This window comes from Dioscorea cayenensis, chromosome 26 (genome assembly GCF_009730915.1).
Source record: "Dioscorea cayenensis subsp. rotundata cultivar TDr96_F1 chromosome 26, TDr96_F1_v2_PseudoChromosome.rev07_lg8_w22 25.fasta, whole genome shotgun sequence".
In the NCBI taxonomy this organism is placed as follows: Eukaryota; Viridiplantae; Streptophyta; class Magnoliopsida; order Dioscoreales; family Dioscoreaceae; genus Dioscorea; species Dioscorea cayenensis.
Window position 1 is genome coordinate 579,657 of NC_052496.1, and position 20,558 is coordinate 600,214.

Genomic DNA, 20,558 nt, shown 5'->3' on the forward strand with positions numbered 1-20,558 from the left:
TAGCACAACCTATTAGAGGTATGCACGCCAAAATTTTCAAATTTTGAAGAAGAAAAGCAAAAGAACATGAAAATTAAATAAAAAAATAAATACATGATAATAATTCATGAACATGTCCCAGAGATCGAATATGCTTCACTGTAGATAAACAAAAAGGGGGAAGGAATTACAAGCACAAACTGCAGCCCCTGGTTTTGATGGTGAAGCACATCAGGCAAAACCTTAAAAATTATCCTAAATGGAACCTTTAAACACAAAGGCACAGATTATTATCACAGCACAGATTGAACAATCCATGGTCACGGCTGTCAAACCTTTCTGTAAAACCAGTGCTGCCTCTAGGGCTTGACTTATGCTATTTGTTGAATCAGCTTCCAACTTCGTTCTCTCATTATCTCCCCCATTGCTTTCTTTTGCTAGTAGCATGCGTCCAAGCACGATGGTTGCATCAGTCAGCAAGACAAGAAAGAGAGGCCTGAAAGTGATGATGCTTCTAACAAAGTTACCACCGAAGGAATAGGCATGATATTGCAACATCACCAGCAGGCCAATACCCACTGCACAGATAAGGCGAAGGTTTTCTGACAAAGAAATGGAGTGACTGATTTTTCTTGCTGTAAATATTGATTGGGTCTTGTGAGGATTTATCTGTGGGGCAGTTTGACTTTGAATTGCTGGCTCAATTGATGTCTGAACTGTCGACGCAGTTGATGCTTTCACACAGGAACCATCTGCTTCAAACTTGGTCATTGTCGCCCCATTGCTTACAGCAGGTGTCATGGACTCATGGCCTGACTCATGCCTGGGAGTTTCATGGATAGTCTTTGAAATGATTACTGGTTCTATTCCACTCGCATTCTCAGCTGAAGAAGCGGTAGGTCCCTTGCTTTCATGATGTTGGCGTAAACTAAGGCCAGTGGCATCCTCTAAGAGTGAAGCACCTGTGGAGATGGAAAATCATAATTGAACAATATGCACAGGAAGTATACAATAAGTAATTTCAGTCTACAATGTCAATGTGTGTGTGTTAGAAAAGTATTCCAAAATCAAGAGTGGTTATTGTACTCAAGTCAGACATTCAATCTTTGTTAGTTAACCATATGCTTATTTTAGAAAACCTCTCAACCATGGTAATGCATTAAACTGTATACAAAAAAGTCTATATGGATAAAAGTATCCATTTTCCTAGGGGTTTTACTTAATCAAATTCCAGCAAACCATGGGGCATGGTTAAACCAAAAGGTACACCATGTGCTGCAATAGCATCTAAGGCAGATTGATGCGAGAAAAGGGAAGATCATAAAAACTTTAAGATAAAGGTGATTTCCTAGGTTGCAACATCCATACTCTGGTTGATAAGACAATGAGTAAAAGATATACATGTATATGCATGTTATATGCATGTGTGTGTGTGTGTACGCGTGAGCGTGCCTGTGTTGTGCATGCATGCATGTGTGTGTGTTCTTAAATAAGAAAAGAAAGTAATATCATTTCTTTTTCTCACTTCCTTAAAAGCTTCTACTCAATTAGAAGGATGTGCTTTAGCTGCTCAAGGGAAATTTAAGCCATTGTTGCCTGCAACATGCCAACAAGTGCTTCTTCCTGTATTCTACTTAAAATTGTATATTTTGCTTAGATTTGATTTCCCCTACCAACTTTATTTAAATCAACAACTATTTATTAAGAGGCCTCTAGCGACAATAAAGTCCTGTAGCTTTCTTAAATCTTCTCTACATGTTAGAGAACACACAACTTCTGCAACTGTGTTGAACTTTTAAATAAACTGTGAAGCCTCTCATATGGAATCTGGTAGAAGTGCGTCCATGCAAAAAGCAATATATTAGTACTCAGTCTAAAATGAATATTTAGAAGTTTCAACACAAAAGACTTGCAATTTATTGGGGTAGAAGGAAACTAAAGGATACTTAATTAGGTTAATTCCACACCTCTCACTGTTGGGTAAAACAAAACTAAAAAATGCTTAATTAGGTTGATTCCCTGTATTCAGCCAAGCTTTAAATATGCAGCTACATCAATTTTGTTTCATGTGCATATATAGAGCAACCCATTGCACAAAATCCTCCGAATCAGCATTAGTGTTTTTGTACAACAATTAATAAAAATCATGAACCAGAGAACATCAAATAATGCAATCCTGATTAAAAGAGTATTCAATATCTAAAAAGTTAACTTCGCAAATAAACCAAAAACTCAGATTCAATCATTCATCTTTATCAATAAATAAATAAATAGACAAAGGAATTCATGATGCCCCTAACACTAACTCCGCAGAGAAACATAAGACCAAATGAGTGCTTTGTGAATTCAAGTTTTCAGAGGTTTCCACTTTAAAATGAAATTAATGAATTGAAAAGCACATAGAGGGAAGAAAAAAAGGATCAGATTCGACAATAAATTGGAAATTCATCAATTTACATGCGAATCAACAGAAATCCCCAATCCAATTCTTCGGGCAAGCAAAACTCTTCCAATTGTTCAGATTCAAAACTATGTATACAAATTATATAAACTAAATAATCCTTACAAGCATCCAATATAACAACAAACAATCAAAGCGAGTATTGCAAAGCACATAAAGGGAAGAAAAAAGGGATCAGATTGGACAATGAATTGGAAATTCATCAATTTCTATGCAAATCAACAGAAATTCCCAATCCAATTCTTCGGGCAAGCAAAACTCTTCCAATTGTTCAGATTCAAAACTATCCATACAAATTATATAGAATAAATAATCCTTACAAGCATCCAATATAACAACAAACAATCAAAGCGAGTATTGCCTCAAAAAGGAGAATTCTTCGATGAGATTGAGAAGAAGCGAGCGACTCACTTGGGGATTGCGGCGCTTGCTCCGTCGATGGGGGGATGGATCTCGACAGGCCGGTGATGAGGGCCAGCCGGTCCGATCCCCGGTCGACGAGTCGCCGGCGGCGAGCATCTCGAGCGGTAACGTCGACCATCCTCTCTCCGTTCTCTCTCTCTCTCTCTCTCTCTCTCTTTTGCGGAGCTCTCCTATCGGGTCGGATCTGGAGTTGGATTGCATCGCATATGGGCTTCGTTGGAGACTTAAAGCTCATCATAACCGTTCATAATTTGCCTGGATTTTTGACACGTGGATCCTTTTGGATGAAGTATTCTTAGTTCGTCAATCTCACAACTATTTTATTTTTTAAAAAACAATTATTTATTTTTTTTAATCGAACAAAATTATTCAAATTGTTATATTTACACCGAATCTCATACGAAAGGGTTTCTTTATCTTTACTAAAAAGTTAACTTTAAATTTTAACACATATAAATTAAAAAATTTTATGTGGGTTAAGATATTAATTTTTTCTTTGTGTGCATCAAATATAAAAAAAAATTATTTATATTTAAAATTATTAAATATTCTTTTTATTAGTGGAAAACAGTGTCCTTTTGTGTTTGTCAATTATGTCTTATTAATTAGATTAGACTGAAGCATTATTGTGAATAATAATGGGCCCTAGTATTCCTTCAAATTCCAAGCATCTATGTTTTTGAATTGAAGAAAGTTGATCAACGTGAAAGCCACTTAAATCATTTAAACGAGGATTCTTGTGTCATTGTGTGTGCCACGGCTTCTACTATTTCACCTCGCTTTGATTTAAAATTCATGGTTTTCATAATTATGAACGTTTATTTTTGAGGAAATGACTCGAGACAGCAGAAATGTCACTTTTTTGAAATTGATTGAAGTGATATCACTTCAAGTAATTTTTATATTTAATATTTTAAAAAATAATAATATTAGAAAATTCAAGTGTTGAATGGAATATATGAGTGAAAGAAAGTAAATCTTTATAAATTAATTCATTTTTTTTACTTCAATAAAAAATTTATCAAAAGAGGTTTAGATCAAAATCTACTTTAGTCCGAAAATAAGAGAAGTAACACTTTCCGCACTTCATGACAAATAAATATTAGAAGTGAGAGAAGTCAAACCACTTCACTTAATTCTTCAATAGATCGAAAGACCAAAAGCTAACTTCTAAAGTATTTTTTTGATAAGATAACTTCCAAAGTTATTCATTTCTTTTTTTTTCTAAGCCTAAATATTATTTGAGTAATTAAATTTTCAATTATGTTAGTATATATTAACTTTAGTTTTAGATGGAGATTTATTTGTTTTAATCAATAAAACAATAAATAAATAAATAAATAAAGTTTTCTTCTTCTAAATGATGATGATTTTTGTATTGGTGCTGTTGTTTTTTTTTTTAAATAGTTGGGATGATTAAAAAAGATTTGTGAGAATAATAATTCTATACATGCACCCATCAAATCCATCTCTCATTATTTTTTTTTGTCAAAATATCATAATGGTCTCTCTATTTTGTGTTTTTCACCATTTTAGTTCCTCTAATATAAAATATGTGTCATCGTATTTTCATATTTTTGTCTTTTTTGCGCCTTTTATTGACGGATCTGTCCTTTTGGTCTTTCCAATTGATGAATTAGAGGGACAAAAAAAAAATAAAAATGTGTAAATACGAGGACAAAAAAATGGATATTACAACTACTATATACAAAATATAGACAAGTCAAAGATATATGAGATTACTATCTTAATATAGGTTTGCACCTACATTAGACATAACATAACCACTTTATATAAGAAATCTAAAACGCAATTATCCTCCTATTAAAATATAAAAAATAGTATTTTATCTATTTTTAAACCCCAGCAGACAGGCAATAGTAATAAGACAGTTAGCAATGAGTTACATAAACAATCATGTCAATTCTTTACATGGAAACTGAGAAGAGCATGATTTTAATAAAAAATAATTATCTCATATTTTTTCCCCACCTCTTATGTCAACTTCATTAATATATATAAGTATTTTTTGACACTAAATATAAGTATTCTCATTTAAAGTTAATAGTTGGAAATATATACTAATATGGAACGTATCTGCAAGCTCAATAATATTATGCCTAATTTTGTGTAGGTTTTAATCCCGAGTTTTTCTGAAATGAAAATTTTATTTATAAAAGGACTCAATACCAATAGGTCATGAGGGTGTTGGTACTAAAACTTTCTTTAAATTTCAAAAAAAAATTTAATTATTAACTCAGAACAATTGAACATTCAATAAATGATTTCGCAGAGAAGCCCCTAATTAAATTTCCAAAGGGTGGGAATAATATTAAGGAAATTCTAGGGGCCAAAAGGAATGAAAGTTTGTGCCCGAGTCAGAGCTATGTCCGGAAATATAACTATAAATTAATCTTAATTAGTAGTACACATGTCCATCTCATGTTGTCATTTGACACCTTCTAATTAATTTTTTTGTATTTTTTTATTTAATTGAATGGGTCCCACACCAACCGACCATCCCCTCTCAATATATATATATATATATATCTAACATTATATATTATATACTTATTTTTTAAAAAAAAATTGTTTTAATGGTGTTTTTATTATTTTTCATAAATATATAAACATAAACATGATTTTGTATATTTTAATATTCTTTTTTAGATATATTGTGTTTTTATTTTAATTATTTTCATTGTTATTCATCTTGATATATGATTATTATTATTATTATTTGTATTTATTTTATTTAATTAATCTAATAATATTAGTGTTTTAAGTGATTTTTTTAAATAATTTTTATTATTAGATGAAGTCTGTAGCGCAAGCATGGCATCCATACTAGTTCTTAATTAATTGAACGAAGTAACGCGAAGGTGCCGTCTTTGGCTTTCATTGTTAACGCGCAAGCTATCGCGTTCGCTGCTTCTCTTCTCTCCTTTCTTTCTCTTTGGCAAGAGCTCCATAGGAGCGAGAGCTGGCGACGGAACAATGGCGGAAGAGGAGGCAAGCCTTGATAATGGGGAGGCTTTTCGCAAGGTCCGCATGACGATCGCCGAGCGATCCAAGGTATTTTTGTGTATTTTCTTTTTTTTTTTTTTCCCTTACTATTGATGTTGTCTTTCTCTTGTATGGATCTTTGATCTATTGGTTCCGATGCTCAGAGAGTTGCGGAAACGAAGGAGAAGACGAAGAAGATCTTGTCGAAGCAGGCCGTCAAGATCGCTAAGCAGGCCGAAGAGCACGAGCGATTCATCACCAAGGTTGGTGATGTATTCCAATATCCCCTTTTTTGTATGGATTTTGTTCTGGCTTTGTTGATTCATGTCTTTATCGTTTTGATTGTTATGCTGTTTTATTTATTTTGAGGAATTATAGCATTCAATTATATGGATGTTTGGGATAAGATCATCAGGGATGTCTTCGTTTTGGTCGTGAATCAGGTGACTCATTTGCTGAGTGTTCTCGGATTTGGCGCCTTTTGTTTCATTCTTGGAGCTCGTAAGTTGTTTCTTATTCATGATAACCAAGAAATTGCTTTGTTTGATTCAGTCTAAATGTTTTATTCTGCTTACTTGTAATGGTCATTGACCAGGGCCTCAAGACGTGCCATATGTGTATTGTTTGTTCTATGTTACTTTTGTTCCTCTGCGATGGATATACTATCGTTACAAGAAATGGCATTATTATCTCCTGGTGAGATTTCTTTGAATTGTTCATACTCATCTGAATTGTTGTTTGCAAAGTGCAGTCCTAGCATGGTTCAGAATATCATAAGTGATTTGTTGATGAATATATGCACCATATGATTGCTTCGTATTTTCCATGAAAGTACGTTTTGCTCTTATCATTTTCATTCTCCAATTGCTAATTCATAACCAATTACAAGTCCGTAGGAATTGAGGGAAAAAACGTCTTCTTTGATGGTTTCCTTAATCTGTTGTTCAAGCCTTGAGAAAGTTGAAAGTTCATCCTTATGAATGAAATGCTAGATGACCACCCATGCATTCATCATGCTAGTATAATCTTGTTTGTATGGCATACCATTACTATATAAGTGAACATATATTATACATCCTGTGGTATTATATCTTTTCAATTTCATCAAATACTCTTTTTGTGCCTGTAATTAACTGGGAAAGGAATTTTACAGGATTTTTGTTATTATGCCAATACGATCTTTCTCATCACGCTTCTCTTTTTTCCAAAACATGAAAAGCTCTTCATGGTTTGCTTTTCATTTGCTGAAGTAAGTAGTTATCCGAGTTGTTTTTTTTCCTTGCTTTGTTTCTGCTCCAAGTAGCATTTGCATTAATCCCCATCTGCATTGCCTTTAAACTGCTGCAGGGTCCATTGGCGTGGGCTTTGATCATTTGGCGCTGCAGCCTGGTGTTCAGTTCTGCAGACAAAATTGTCAGTGTTTTAATTCATCTCTTGCCTGGTAAGTTAGCTAACTTATTGACTATCTAGTTATCATGGCAATATGTCATAATATTAGATTATCTATATTTTTGTAGTATTACCGTAAATTTTTTGTATCATTCAAGTGTTATTGTTATGGATAGACATGTTTTTGTTTAGAGATTCTTAGATAGCATTATGTGTTCATGAAGCTTTTAATATTGAAAAATTTGCTGAGAGTGATAAATATTATGTATTGTTTGCTTGAGTAGATCAATAAACCACACTGGACTGTATAGTCTACTCTCTCTGGAGATATTCTTTTTTTTTTTCTAGTTAAAGGGAAAAAAATGCCTAATTGTAGTCCCCAGAATTTTCTCCAAAGATAACAATTAAACTGAAGGTGACAAAACTTTGCGGTGCCACGTCTGTTCTATCTACTGATATGGGTAAGATTCAGAATTAGGCATTCTTTTAAGTCCTATCATCATGTGTTGGGTCAGTTAGACCATAGAATCATTTGTATCAAAAAAAATAGAATTTGAGTGTTACCAAATGAAGAGGAATTTCTGCCTAGAGGATCCTCAATGAAAGTATTCATTTATTTTCATTCTTCATTGCTGCATTCAGGGGTTCCCTTTCACTTGATACATGTATCATAAAAGTTGCATCATGATCCTGTCTTGGTGCAACTAGGCCTTTTTTTTACTGGGCAATTGAATTTTTGAAGGAAAATTAAAATGGTTGATTTTCGAGGTCATGGCTCATGCCTATGCGCAAAATTCTTTTATTGGATAGTGGATAATTTCATTACTGTTGAAGCTGGATGTGGTTAGGCCCCTGGTTTCCTTGAACGGAATTTGACCTTCAATTTTGACAAATTTTTTTTTCCCTGAAACACGATTGGTTTTTAAAATCACTTCCAGATCAAGGCCTTTTACTAGTCAGTCCCAGGAAAGCCCCCAGGCAGCGTAATTGTATTGCGTGAACATCATCCGAGTGGTAGGGAACAATCTTATTGTATATGTTAAAACTCTTTCTAAAATGGGGCTTTTGACTTTCTTTCATTTTTATATTGTAGATTGTTTGTCAGAATTAGCTTATTTGGTTTGTAAGCCAATATCTGTTTATCTTTATAGATATACTTCATATGTTAAGGAGCTTATACAATCCCGTAGCATCGCCTCCTGAGAGCTGTATTTTATTTCAGGAATAGTTTTCTTCACTATAAGGTGGTGGAATCCAGAAACCCTTGCAGCCATGCACCCGGTAGGGAAAGCTAAAAGCTCATGGCCTTATGTGGAGGAGAAATCCTACTTATGGACATGGCTATTTGCTGTCCCTTTGGTTGCATATACTCTTTGGCAGCTCCTCTATTTCCTTATTGTCAATGTGCTCCGTAGACAAAGGCTCTTACGCGACCCTGAAGTCATGACTTCCTACAGGTTATTTACATTTCATGCCATGTTTTTCTTCCATATATTAAATAATATACATGACTCAACAAAGATCCCAAGTTAGCTCAAACACAAGTATAGAACCTGAAGAAATGGGGCAATCTAACAGGCTTAAATTTCCAGATGATGTCTGAGGGATTGATTGGATATTAAACTGCAGGGAACTTTCCAAAAAAGCACAAAAAGCAAACAACATATGGTGGAGGTTAAGCGGGTTGCTTGGTGATCAGAATCGACAGATGATGTACATACTTTTGCAAGCTCTCTTCACTGTTGCTACAATGGCCCTCACTGTACCCATCTTCCTTTCCTATGAAATGCATGTGATTTTCCAGGTTCTGAAAGTATCTGCCACTGTGTGGAACGGTGGTAACTTCCTTCTTGATGTCATGCCAAGACAAGTGGTTTTGAAGGAAAAGAAGAAACTTGAAATGCAACCCATCATTCCTGAACGACCAGAGCAGCCATCTACGGCGGTTGATAGTTCACTGAACGATCACAATGCTTCTGATGAAGGGTACAGCTCTTAAACCAAGATAACAACTAATATATACATATATATATATATATATATATATATATATATATAACATAGTTGCAGCTTTCAGGTGTTTAACTTATTTTGCACTTATGTAATCTCGAACTGAATGATATAATGCTGTTCTTGTTTGGGAGGCTGTATCTTACGTGTAATGGTGGCTGGTTCCATTGAATTTTGTGTCTGTGAAAAGGAGTGTAAACTACAATTAGGAGTGAGTTGTTTATGTTTTTGAGCATTATTTCTTGAATTGATAGCCTGTGAGGTTTTGCTTCAAAGACACAATCCACGCCACACACTCTATCTTAAAATCACTTCTAAGATTTTTACTTTATTCTAAACCAGATGAACGAAATTAACTTTGATAGAGTTATATTCATCAAATTAAACTGGAGTACTGAACACCGGAAAAGGTGCATTGTTTTAAACAAACAAAGAAGAGAAATATTTATTTAACAGATAAGAGTGAGAGAGCATTAACAGAGCACTCGCGATATCTTTAACACACTTCTAGTACAAAATACATAGTTTTCTCATACAACACACAAAACACAGATCACAGATCAAAAAGGGAAAACATTAAACATCTTTCATGCGACCTTAACCTCGACGGATTTCGGCTTCTTCGGCTCCGGCGGCGGCAGCTTCTCCACGGTCACGGTCAGCACTCCATCCCGGCAAACCGCTGAGATCGCCTCCGTGTTCGCATTCTCCGGCAACGAGAACTTTCTCATGAACTTACCGACCCTTCTCTCCATCCGCAGGTACTTCACATCCTGCTCTTCTTCTCCTCTCTTTCTCTCACCACTGATCACGACCACGTTCTCATCCTCAACCTGGACCTTGATCTCCCCTGGCTTCACCCCAGGCATATCCATCTCAAAGACGTAAGATCCAGGGAGTTCCTTCACGTCTGCCGGAGTCGCAGCCATGGCTTTACGATCACGAACGTAGGCTCTGGTCGGTGCATTGATGGCTTTATCCACCACCTCATCAGGTATGTCCATGAGGTGCTGCAATGTGGACATGAGAGGTCCCTCCAAACCCATCACCAGGTCCATTGCTTCTCCCAATCCTCTTGTTGATCTTCTTCTAATGCTGTTGTTGTTGTTGATCTTGCTCTTCTCTTTGGTTGCTTTGGATTTCATCGATGATTAGGGATTTAGGGTTTTGGGAAGCATTTATAGGGAGTGATTGGATAATTTGGGATGTTTCTCGAGTGAGCGTTTGTTGTTCAGAGGTCTCTAAAACCTTCGCGAATTGGGACGAAGCTTCTGAAATATTCTGGGAAGTGGAGAATTCAATCCAAAATTTTGAGGGTGTCCCTGTGCTATGCTGTTTGTGGGTTGGGCTGAGATTTAATTAAATGGGCTGGACTTGGATTATATGGGCTGGGCTTGTTGTTATCCAACCATGTTACCGCTGAAATTGTGCAAAAGTGCAAAGGTGATGGATACATTATGGGTGCTTAGTCTGATCCATGAAAAATTTAAAATGGAGTATAATAACAACTTTTTAGTTTATCGGCACTAGATCCCCGCGTGTCCTTTCTCAAAAGGTGGGTTCAACTTTAGCTTACACAAGGTGAGGGCATAAGTGTATTAAGATGTTAAATCCACGTCTATGTATATACTATTGGTATTTTGTCCCAAAAAAAATATATATATGTGTACAATATAAATAGGTAATTACATACAATATAACTTCATAAATTTTTTTTATACCTAAAAAATTATAGCGTAAAAATTTTGCCACTTACAGTAGAGATTAAAAAAAATTATGTTAGTTATTAAATATTAAATATAAAACAATACCAGTATTTGTATTGTACTTTAATTGGTTGTAGTGTGTGTATTACTTACGCTATTCTCATCTATGAGTTAACACATGATCTAAAAATAATATTTACATTAAGATGATTGCAGTGAATCCATTTCTTATTCCATAACTTATATGGGAGTTGGGAGGATTTAGACAGGATGTAAATAGGCTTTAAGTTGAAACAGGTTGATTGCTTTTTTTTTTTTTTGACATTAAATGAATGATTAATTAAATTAAAATATAATAAAATGTATCAAAAGAGTTAGGTGCTGCTCAAACATCTTATTTCACCTAACACAATCAATATACTTCTGACGGAATTGAGGGAGAGATTAAAGCGAATTAATTAAACATCAAATAGTACATAAAATCAATGAGACTTCCAAGAAAATGTGAATTAGTGAGACTTAAAAATTAAAAAAAACAATTATTAAAACCTCATTGCATTAATAAAGTTTTTATCATTACAGTTTATTGATTGATGAACAATAAGAAAATAGCTGCATGACATGAACATAAATTATTGAAAATATAAAGTGATTCAATTTATTTTTGGATAATAAAAAATTTTGATGGTTGGTTGTGATTCAAAGTTCAAACTATGAATATATATATATATATATATATATATATATATATATATATATATATATATATATATATATATATATATATATATATATATATATAAAAGAGACAAAAGAGATCGGCAATATGTTATCATGGATGAGGAGAATCACGTGACATGAGTTCAACAAGGAGATAGAGAATGGGATATGGGTCCCATTTTCATTTAAATTCAAACTAACAATTGTTGGCCTTTGGCATTTGTTCCCATTGCACCAGCACTTGCCCATCTTTCAAATATTTTCAAATCTTTTTGGACCAACTATGTGTATTTTCTTATTTTATCTGGATTTTAGAACATGAAATGGCGTGATTGATTCATTGTTTTGTTTTTTTTAATAATATAATTGATAAATAAATTTTTAATGGTAAAATATGATAAAATAGAAGGCAGATGATTAGACACATGCATACAAAAAAAACACAAAAACGTGATGTAATTATTAAAAAAAACTACAATATATTGATAAACAAATATTATAATTGTTTGACAAAGTACCTATATTATATTTAAGATGAATTAATTTTTTTATTGTTTATTTAATATTGTGACTTGTTCATATTTATTAATATTTTATAAAATAACATAATTAGCATAAAAATCCAAATAGATTATTTTAATTAATTTTTATCTATTATTAAATTTCCTTACTATTTCATAGATTTGTATTAAATTTCTATCAAACAAACAAGTTGGCAATTATAATCTACGCAACAATTACGATTTATTTCTTGGCATATATACATTAATTTTACAAAACATAAAATATAAGAAAAAATAAAAACACAAACAAGAAGGAAAATAACAAAAATGAAATCATTAGACTAAAACCAAACTTTCAATAACCATGCGTAACCTTGACAAGCACATCTCTTTGTTTATTATACATAAAATTCTGATATCATCATAGACACACCTTTATTTTATTTTATTTTATTTTTTTGATTAAACACCTTTATTTTTTGTTCATCAAAATTGAATTTTATTTTATTTACATAAAATAAAATAAAATAAAAACAAAATCATGCGTGAGAATTTGGTAACTTCTCTCGGTGTCAAAACCAAAGCATTCCCTAAATTCAAACTCAAAGAATAAATAAATAAATAAATAAATAAAATAATAAAATAAAAGCAAAGCATCCTTGTCTTATTGTTCTCCTTCTCCTGGGCTGGGCCACCCTGGCACATTAGAATAGAAGTTAGAAGTTAGAAGTTTTAGAACACCAAACCCGACAACCCCGCTCCTCCTTCGTAACTTGACTTCCCGACGAGATGTAACTCCGTTTTCCTTCTCGTAAAACCACCTGCCCACCATGCTCGGAAAACCACTTCCCGGAAAGAAAACATCTTCAGCAACCGCCGGCACCACCACCGCCGCCGGCGACGCTCGCTTCCTCCATGAAATCGAAGCCCTAAGCAAAGCCCTCTCCCTCGATCCCAAGTCCCATCGTCGTTCTCTCCCCTCCTCCTCCTCCTCCCGCTCCGTCTCCGCTGGCCGCTCTCACCCCTCCAAACCTTCGAAGAAATCCTCCTCCTCGTCGTCGTCGTCGTCTTCGATCTGGAACTGGAAGCCCTTCCGAGCGCTGTCCCATATCGGGCGTCATCGATTCGATTGCTTGTTCACTCTCCACGTTCACTCCATCGATGCCATCCCTCAATCCCTTGCTGGCGCTGGCCTCGCCGTCAACTGGCGGCGCACCACCGACCCCTCTGCCTCCGCCGCGTGCACACGCACCGCTCGTGCCTTCCACTCTGTCGCCGAGTTCGATGAAACCCTTACCCATATTTGCTCTGTTTACGCCTCTCGCGGCAGCGGCGGCTCGGCCAAATACGAGGCGCGGCACGTCCTGATTTACGTTGCTGTGAATGATGCTCCCGGGCTGGACCTCGGACGGCACCTCGTGGATCTCACCCGCATCTTGCCGCTGTCATTGGAGGAGCTCGCGGAGGAGAAGGCGTCGGGGAGGTGGAGCACTAGCTTTAAGCTTTCTGGGAAGGCAAAGGGGGCTGTGCTCAATGTGAGCTTGGGATACTCTTTTGTGAGGAATCAATCCAAGCCAGAGCCGGAGAAGAAGGTTCCCGAGATTCTGAATGCCAGTGTTAATCAGCAGAACTCCATGGGCGCCGTGAGAGACGATGATGACCATGATCCAAGCCCTATGGAGGATGTGAAGGTGCTGCATGCTGTGTTGCCGAGTTCTCATTCGGATGTCTCCGGCCATGCTGATGTTCATAAGGAATTGGTCGCCAAGTTGGAGTCTTTGGAGGTTGATTTCATTGTTGATCAAGAGAAGGACTCGCCTGAACTGAAGGTTTGCACATTGCCTGCGTTTGAAAAGGAAATGGAGAAGGAGGAGGTTGATGAACCCCCCGAATTCATGGTTGTTGAACAGGGAGTGGAACTGGCAGAACGGGAGCTTGAATGCCATGAAGTTGATATTGCTCAAGTTGCTGTAAAGCCTGAGAAAGAAGTAGATGGAGCTCTATCTGGTGAACAGAGCACCGGAGAGAGCAAATGTGCTTTGTTGCCTGAGGGGTTGATGATAGAGGATTTAGAATCATCTGTATTGGATAACCTCTCAGCGCTTGAATCTGAGGATTGTTTGGTTACTCCATCATCAAAGGAACTCAGCTATAATGAGGCGAAATCAAATTATAAGTCAGGAGGGCCGAGGAGCAAATCACTTAGCCTGGATGATGCCACAGATTCAGTAGCTGCTGAGTTCTTGACATTGCTTGGTATAGAGCATAGTCCGTTTGGTGTGAGCTCAGATAGTGATCCTGAATCACCGAGGGAACGTCTTTGGAAACAATTCAAGATGGAATCTTTAGCAGATGGTGATGGGATTTTTGGGCTTGACATTGGAGTAGGGAAGGAGTTGGGTTTTGAGGAGTACTCAGAGGATATTGATCTCTCTTCGATAGTACTTGAAGCTGAGACAGAGCTTCAGAAGGCGACACAGGCAATGGACAGCAAGTCAAGGGCCAAAATGATGGAGGATGCGGAGACAGAAGCTTTGATGCGTCAGTGGGGCTTGAATGAGATGGCTTTTCAACACTCACCTCCAGGGAGCAGGAGTGGATTTGGTAGTCCTATTTCCCTTCCGCCTGAGAAACCGATCGAGTTGCCACCTCTTGGTGAGGGTCTGGGACCATTTCTCCAAACTAAGGACGGGGGATTTCTGCGATCAATGAGCCCATCTCTTTTCAGGAATGCCAAGAACAATGGAGGTCTGGTCATGCAGGTTTCAAGTCCTCTTGTCGTGCCAGCAGAGATGGGTTCTGGCATCATGGACATTTTGCAGAACTTGGCTTCAGTTGGAATTGAAAAGCTATCGATGCAAGCAAGCAAGCTGATGCCTTTGGAAGATATCACAGGAAAGACAATGCACCAGGTAGCATGGGAAGCTGCACCAACTCTCGAGTGGGGTGAGAGGTATGTGGATTTTTTGCATTTTTACTTATTGTTTTTGCCATGTGCAATTCTAATTATGAAATGTTCCCTTGCTGATTGTTTTCACAGGCAGGATTTGTTGCAATGCATGGAACCAGAAGTGAGTGTAGGAAATGGCAGGGCTAGAAAGAAAGGTAAGGGCCTGGACTTAGCTTCGTCAGTTATGGGGGAAGCGGAATCAGAGTATGTTTCATTGGAAGATCTTGCTCCATTGGCAATGGATAAAATTGAAGCCCTGTCAATTGAGGGGTTGAGAATACAATCTGGTATGTCAGATGAAGAGGCTCCATCAAATATCCGCGCTCAATCCATCGGGGAAATATCAGCATTGCAAGGGAAAGATGCCAAGAACAATTTGTCACTAGGCTTAGAGGGTGCCGGTGGATTGCAGCTGTTGGATGTTAGAGACAATGGAGATGAGGTAGATGGGCTGATGGGTTTATCTATCACACTGGATGAGTGGATGAAGCTAGATTCTGGAATAGTCGAAGAAGACCAGATAAGTGATAGGACATCGAAAATTCTTGCTGCTCACCATGCTAATCCGATGGAACTGGTTACTGGAGTATCAAAGGGGGAAAGGAAAGGGGGCAAGCGATCAGGTAAAAGGTGGGGATTGCTTGGGAATAACTTCACGGTTGCTTTGATGGTGCAGCTTCGGGATCCTTTGCGGAACTACGAACCAGTTGGAACACCAATGCTTGCTTTGATTCAAGTGGAGCGAATTTTTGTTCCTCCAAAGCCTAAAATATATGGTAATGTTTCTGATAAGGGGAATAGTGAAATCGATGATGAGCTCGAGACTAAACCTGAAGCAGTGAAAGAAGACAAGAAAGAGGAGGAAGAAACCATCCCGCAGTTCAAGATAACAGAAGTTCATGTTGCTGGTTTGAAGACAGAACCTGCCAAAAAGAAGGTTTGGGGCACTCCTTCTCAGCAACAGTCAGGATCAAGATGGTTACTTGCTAGTGGAATGGGAAAAAGCAATAAGCATCCTTTTATGAAATCAAAAACTGTCACTAAAACTTCTCAAGCAACTACAACAGTTCAGCCTGGGGAATCTCTCTGGAGCATTTCTTCACGAGTTCATGGCACTGGGGCCAAATGGAAGGAATTGGCTGCGCTTAACCCTCACATAAGAAATCCAAATGTCATATTCCCCAATGAGACCATCAGATTGCGATGAACTAGTTAGAGGAAGTATATTCTTTGTGAGTTACCTGGTCATTGTATGGTATGTATTGCACACCTTGTAGAGGGTACAGTCTGATAGAAGCCAATCATGGGCTACTCTAATTTACCTGTTTCAACTATATATGTATGCTATGTAAAATAGAAGCTGTTGGCAGATCAATTACGGGTGAATAAATATTGCAGTACACTCCTTGTGACTGGTGACTTTGGATGCTGTTCAACTGGGAGCCTTGTTTACCTTGCTTCTTCAAATGTAAGGTGCTGATGCATTGTGCTGAAGACAAATGGCTTCTGATGCCATCAGCCTTGTTCGCCAGTTTCTACCTCCTGATTGTTATTTGAAAGTTCTCCCCTTTATACAAGCATGCTCATTGTACATTTTTTTTTGCCTTATATCAGCACAAACAATGCCCTCAATATTTCATTGTCTGTTTATAATTTATGCAATCTTGTGGGCAATTTCTTCAGTTTTCCCTGTTTAGTGGATCCGTCAACAATCTTTTATGAAGATTGTTGAAGTCCTTTCTGTTATGCTATACTAATTTTCAGTTTGTTCTGAAAAGATGCTTCACTCTGTTTCTAACTTTTGGCTCTTCTCATATTTGCTACATGGTGAACACAGTATCAAGCACAGAAAGGCACAAAATCAGTGGCATCTCACTTTGCTAAGGGTTGTCGGTTTTCCTGGGTTTTGAAGTAAGTTGATCTTTTACTAGACGGTATGATCGATCATCTTCATTTTATTGCACATGCATTAAAAGTTTCTCTGATTTGTCTCTGAAAATAAACTTCGTTTCAGTTACGTAAGTGCCTTTTATTTATTATGAACATCCATGCTTTATTTCTCAGTGAGAAAAGCCTGGATGACAACAACAAACTCTATCAACACAGAAATACACTAAAATTAATGATCTAGTGATCCATCTCTACATCATGATACAATGAATTACGGACAGTAGACTGAAATTTCTTCTGATAGTCTTCATGTAGAGAAGCCATGAGCTGGTAGTGAATACGAACTCTGAATTTGTTTAACTGTAGAAGCTGAAGGAGCTAGATGGTTATGAACACCTTCATATGTTGTTATCACATAGCTCGGATCTTCTCTCAGTCTCTCTACTCTCTTCTTCACATCGCATCCAGTGTACGAGCATCTATAGTAATTCCTGTCATACATCTTTATTTCAGCTTTGGATTTCTGTTTCTTGAGATTGAAAGAGCAACAAACACTATATATGCAAACTAGCATTAGTCTAGATATAAAAAGAGTTGAGTTTATTGTTTACCTTGGATTTGGGCTGTCCTTCACCATCTTCTTCCCGTATTTTCTCCATTTGTATCCATCATCTAATATCTCATGTTCTGATTTGGTCTTGAATGCCATTTTCATCCTTCCTCCTCTTGATGCTGTATTGTTTACCAAATCCCTGCTTCATCAAGAAAATAAAAAAATCGATAAATAAAAGTTTTTTTTTTTTAGAAGAAGCAATTTTACTAAATCCTTAAAGAATAGAAAGTTAAACAAGTTTTGAACACTTGCTTGGTAGAATTAAAAGTGTAGGTTGCATGAACAGGAGCAGTGTTTGCTCGGAGCAAAGGTTTCTGGTGGAGCTCTGGAGATGGCAATACGCATCCGTTCTCTTCATCGTCTCCAGTAAAGTTCAGGTAGTCTTCTATCACGAAATCCATATCATCGTGTTGGTCATTGTCCGAAGAATTTGAATTTGATGATAATAAAGGAGAGTAAGAAGACATTCTTCAGTGAAGGCTGTCAAGAAAAAGGAAGCCAATGAAAGAAGCTCCAGCTCCAGCTCCAAGTGATTCTTTCTCTACAACACCAACACATGAATTCATGGTGTTTAAAATGGATGCCTAACGGTGTGGACAAACGCGGTTTCCTGGAGAATCACATCTCTCCACACCAATTGTGCTGATGTGGACTGGACCCTTTAAGCAAAGATAATGAAAGCTTAAGTGATTTATGTTTATCTCTTGAGGAAGACTGGGTTTAGCTTTTGTTGGTAAATGAATATTATATATGTTTTTTTAGTCTCCTAACTTGGATGTATTCTTGAAAGTATGGGATTTGTTTAGCTTTTCATTTGGTGATTGTTACTTGAAACATCATATTTTATTTTTCATGGAGATATGGATTAAAAAAAAAAAAGACTTGTAATTTACTCTCAAACAGAGTATAGATTAGAAACAGTCTTGGTGACTCAATGTGCACAAGGCTTTGAGGACTTTGGAGGCATGAAAGACTTGAGTTTCTTGTCTTGATTAATGAATGCAATTGGAGTCAAGATATTAAACTTTCTGTAGGTCTTTCTGCGTGGTTTCGCTCTCAACCCTAAAATGCTTGACAAGTGTGATTCTTATCATTTTTGGATTGTTTATTTATTTATTTTTGAGATAATTTAGAATTAAGTCTCTAACATGTGACTAAGAGGCATGATACGTATTTTCTTATGATTAATCAACCATAAAAATTGGCCTTTTTTTTTTTGTTATATTTTTAATTTGAAGTTATTTATCAGGGTTCTCTAGCCTAGCCCCGTTGACGGTGTATATAATTGAGGTGAAGTCTTGCTTCACGTCTCTATCAATGACTTTTTCTATTGTTTTTTTGTTCAGTTTTTCAGATTCGGATTTTAACTGAAATTAGAATAGTCTTCATTTCTTTTATGGGCACTTCTTTTGTTTAATTCAAAATTTATTATGATTTTGTTATTGTTTAGTATTAATTAATCTTTAATTGAGAATATTTGCCTTAATCATGTTTGCTAGTTCTGGTTTCTGCACAAATACTGTTAATCAGTTTTGTTAATCAACGTGCTAATCAAATGGTTTTGCACACCAAGTTTTAGTATAGTTTTTAACAGCCCATGTTAAGGTGCCATGGTGTAGTTGATTATACGTTAGTCTAATTAGGGATGGCAACGGGTCGGATCGGGTGCGGGTTTTATCATACTCGTACTCGTACCTGTTACCCCACTAGTATTATCTGAACCCGAACCCAACGGATTTTAAAAACCCCAACCCATACCCGCACCCGACGGGTAATCGGGTATCCGCGGGTATACCCGCCCCCGCCTCATATTAAAAAATTTAATAAAAAATATATTTTTTTATAGAAAAATAACTTAAAAATAATTATAATTTTTATATAAAATAAAATTATTGTAAAATTACAATACTAAACAAAGAGGAAAAATAAAAAACCTTAAATTGTTAAGTTGTATATATATATTATATAAATATTTTAGTAATTTTAATTTCGGGTCGAGTACGGGTACAGGTCGGGTATTAGAATTCCCATACCCGCACCCGTTTCATACAAGTCGGGTTTTACCCGAACCCGACCCGAAACCCGGTCAAATCAGGTTTTACTCGTCAAACTCGGGTCGGGTCAGGTAGGACCGGGCCTGAATATTATTGCCATCTCTAAGTCTAACACACGGAAGGTCTCTGGTTCAAGTCTTATTTATTTATTTATTATCTCATTTAACATGTGCTGCTAATGACAATTGGGGAAATACAAGTAAATGAGAGTATTCCTACTCCCCCCTCTGAAACATGCAGGCAGACCATAGGAATAAAATACTCCATATTCATATTATGTTCATCAATTTGCTCATGTTGATTAGTCAATAACATCAAAATCAAATTGACCAGATGCTATTGCCATTGGAAATTTCATTACAATGCCAATTTTGCAAGGTTCTCAAAGTAGACCATTCAAAGGACGAACATAATTTGCAGTACAAATTGTGAACTGAGATGATGTACTCCACCAACTCAAATAAATTCTCTTCTATAGCTTCTAATGGAGTGAATATTAAATAACCTAATAGTAATGTTTATGAAGGGTTCAGCACTGAATATATGATCTTGCCCCTTGAATGAGTTTGTGGGGATCTTTAGATGTATCTGTAACTGTTAGTCAATCACAAATGATGAGTATATATCACAACTCTTAGCAAGGAAAAAAAACACATCTCACATAAACAATGCTTTAACCAAATGAAAAAACTTGCCTTGTGTTAGGAGGTGCTAGGCATCCCAGCCTTTGCTAAGAATTAAATTTTAATATATATACAAGTCAAAAGTATAAAATGCATAAATGTGCGAGAATTTGCTCAACATTTATGATAGTTTCATTAAATCGTGCCAGAACTTCATAGTAACACTGCAGA

At 36.4% G+C, this 20,558-nt stretch overlaps 5 protein-coding genes across 5 annotated transcripts; 2 read left to right on the forward strand and 3 right to left on the reverse strand.

The window, feature by feature from the left end:
- Positions 1–55: 55 nt before the first annotated feature.
- Positions 56–3,052, reverse strand: LOC120253031. The gene is made up of 2 exons (XM_039261275.1): positions 2,852–3,052; positions 56–941 (listed from the first exon to the last, which is right to left on the reverse strand). The coding sequence occupies exons 1-2, from the start codon at positions 2,979–2,981 to the stop codon at positions 235–237; spliced, it is 837 nt and encodes a 278-aa protein (XP_039117209.1). The 5' UTR covers positions 2,982–3,052; the 3' UTR covers positions 56–234.
- A 2,667-nt stretch (positions 3,053–5,719) lies between these two features.
- On the forward strand, positions 5,720–9,515 carry LOC120253234 (glycerophosphocholine acyltransferase 1-like). The gene is made up of 8 exons (XM_039261564.1): positions 5,720–5,938; positions 6,034–6,132; positions 6,313–6,370; positions 6,465–6,565; positions 7,023–7,118; positions 7,217–7,310; positions 8,481–8,715; positions 8,888–9,515. The coding sequence occupies exons 1-8, from the start codon at positions 5,861–5,863 to the stop codon at positions 9,255–9,257; spliced, it is 1,131 nt and encodes a 376-aa protein (XP_039117498.1). The 5' UTR covers positions 5,720–5,860; the 3' UTR covers positions 9,258–9,515.
- A 168-nt stretch (positions 9,516–9,683) lies between these two features.
- LOC120253059 (17.1 kDa class II heat shock protein-like) lies at positions 9,684–10,643 on the reverse strand. Its single transcript, XM_039261316.1, has one exon. It carries the CDS (start codon positions 10,411–10,413, stop codon positions 9,856–9,858), a length of 558 nt encoding a protein of 185 aa, XP_039117250.1. The 5' UTR covers positions 10,414–10,643; the 3' UTR covers positions 9,684–9,855.
- A 2,258-nt stretch (positions 10,644–12,901) lies between these two features.
- On the forward strand, positions 12,902–16,829 carry LOC120253041 (protein PLASTID MOVEMENT IMPAIRED 1-RELATED 1). The gene is made up of 2 exons (XM_039261287.1): positions 12,902–15,150; positions 15,238–16,829. Exons 1-2 carry the CDS (start codon positions 13,028–13,030, stop codon positions 16,352–16,354), a joined length of 3,240 nt encoding a protein of 1,079 aa, XP_039117221.1. The 5' UTR covers positions 12,902–13,027; the 3' UTR covers positions 16,355–16,829.
- A 253-nt stretch (positions 16,830–17,082) lies between these two features.
- LOC120253042 (probable WRKY transcription factor 75) lies at positions 17,083–18,526 on the reverse strand. The gene is made up of 3 exons (XM_039261288.1): positions 17,903–18,526; positions 17,649–17,789; positions 17,083–17,528 (listed from the first exon to the last, which is right to left on the reverse strand). Exons 1-3 carry the CDS (start codon positions 18,115–18,117, stop codon positions 17,345–17,347), a joined length of 540 nt encoding a protein of 179 aa, XP_039117222.1. The 5' UTR covers positions 18,118–18,526; the 3' UTR covers positions 17,083–17,344.
- Between the last annotated feature and the right edge of the window lie 2,032 nt (positions 18,527–20,558).